We start from the raw sequence: 1,941 nt of genomic DNA on the forward strand, positions 1-1,941 counted from the left end.
ATATATATATATAGAATAACTATAAAATTTAGATTAATAGTAAATTATTATGGGGGGATACAGATTTACTTTTGGGGGTTTTTAATGATTTATATAGCTTTTTTTTATTAAAATACCTTTATATATATTTTTCATATTTGATTACTTAAGGCTCATACAGTGGGATTTAATAATATTTAGTGTAGGGGAGGAAATAATATTATTAATAATATTAGCAGAAATTACTAAGAGGGCGCAGGTTCCTTTTTCAGTGTGGCTTCCTTTGGCAATAGCAGCTCTTACACCTGTTTCTACTTTAGTACATTCGTCAACTTTGATAACTGCGGGGGTATATTTAATAATTTGTTTTAATAAGTTTTTAATAGTTTCAAGTGTGAGATTTGTTTTGAGATTTTCTATCATTACTATGTTTATGCCAGGGGTAATGGCAAATTTTGAGAATGATTCTAAAAACATTATTGCTTTATCTACTTTAAGGCAATTAGGGTTAATGATAATAATTTTAAGTTTTGGATATAGGATATTAGCTTATTATCATTTATTGGTTCATACTATCTTTAAATCAATGTTATTTATAGCTACTGTTATAGCTGGGATTGTAATTCATATAATAAAAAATACGCAGGATATTCGATTATTGGGGAATTTAAATGAGATAATTCCGTTTGTAATAATAAGATTAATGGTATCAAATAAAGCATTGAGTGGTGTGCCATTTAAGTCTGGATTTTTTAGGAAAGATTTAATTATGGAGGTTATTTATAGAGAGAGGGGAGAATTAATGTAGTTATATTAATATTGATTATTTTATCTTTGTTATTGACAGTTTCTTATTTAGTGCGATTTTTTTATTATTTATTTTTTAATAGAAAGGTAAAGTTTTACAGATATATATACATTAAGGAGGATAAATCGATTAATTTATCTATAATAATAATAATGTTTTTAAGGGTAATAGTAAGATCTATTTTAAATTGGTTTTTTATTATGATTGTTATTTTATTTATATATCTTTGTTATTAAAATTGGTTCTTTAATTTGTTTTATAGGAGTAGTATTTTGTTAGGGTTAATTGTTATAATAAGAAAATTTATATTTATATATTATTATATGTATTTTTTTAAATCTATGTGATTTTTAAGTAGGTTATATAGATGAATTCATAAGCCAATAAATGAATTTAGATTGATAGTTTCTAATTTAGATAAAAGTTGAGTAGAATTTATAAGTAAAATTTTTATTGTTGGATTTGTAGAAAAAAAGTTTAATTATGTTTATTATAAGTTATATATATTTATGTTTATTTTTATTTATATTAGAATTAGAGTATTTATATTTATTTAATGATATGTATAAAATTTTTATATTTAAATAGCTTATATAGTAAAGTATAATATTGAAGATATTAATTAAATTTGGTTAAAAATTTTTAAATAAATTATAAATTTAATTAATTTTATATTGAAAATATAATGTTTTTTTAAACTATATTTAATGTAAGTATGAAGTAACATGATAGTATCATAATTAAATGAATTAGAAGTTCATCTTTGTTTACTTCAACTAGAAATTTTTAATTTTTCAATTTTATTATTAACAATAATATACCTCTAATTTGGTTTTAGTTAAAAATATTTTAAAGATATATTTATATAATTAAATATTTTTTATAAATAAATAGTGTAGGATTTATTTGGGGTTATAATATGATAAAGTTAAATAATAATTAAATTCTTAGATTATATTTATTAATAATCAATATTTAATTCGAAGTTAAATTGTAATAATTACTTTAAGAATTTAATAATAAATGAGCAGATTAAAAATAATTAAATATTATAGATTTAAATATAAATGAATTTATTTATGTTTTTATGTATATATGTATTATGTATAAGTATTGAAGGACTGTATAACGTGTATATTTAATTTGAAAAGGGG

The 1,941-nt window shown here is 19.8% G+C and overlaps 1 protein-coding gene and 1 pseudogene across 1 annotated transcript; one reads left to right on the plus strand and one right to left on the minus strand.

The window, feature by feature from the left end:
• The window catches only part of LOC108751498, a 13,688-nt pseudogene that overhangs the window by 5,931 nt on the left and 5,816 nt on the right, over nucleotides 1–1,941 (minus strand).
• Nucleotides 425–838, plus strand: LOC108751496 (NADH-ubiquinone oxidoreductase chain 5-like). The gene is made up of 3 exons (XM_018491729.1): nucleotides 425–477; nucleotides 520–754; nucleotides 827–838. The coding sequence occupies exons 1-3, from the start codon at nucleotides 425–427 to the stop codon at nucleotides 836–838; spliced, it is 300 nt and encodes a 99-aa protein (XP_018347231.1).

Source organism: Trachymyrmex septentrionalis, unplaced genomic scaffold (assembly GCF_001594115.1).
Source record: "Trachymyrmex septentrionalis isolate Tsep2-gDNA-1 unplaced genomic scaffold, Tsep1.0 scaffold478, whole genome shotgun sequence".
NCBI classification, from domain to species: domain Eukaryota; kingdom Metazoa; phylum Arthropoda; class Insecta; order Hymenoptera; family Formicidae; genus Trachymyrmex; species Trachymyrmex septentrionalis.

What these genes read in the sequence shown, in the direction of transcription:
- LOC108751496 (XM_018491729.1), top strand. Translation starts at nt 425, where the DNA reads ATGGCAAATTTTGAGAATGATTCTAAAAACATTATTGCTTTATCTACT. An exon ending in ATTGCTTTATCTACTTTAAG is followed by an intron (nt 478 to 519) that starts GCAATTAGGGTT and finishes TTTTGGATATAG; the next exon opens with GATATTAGCTTATTATCATT.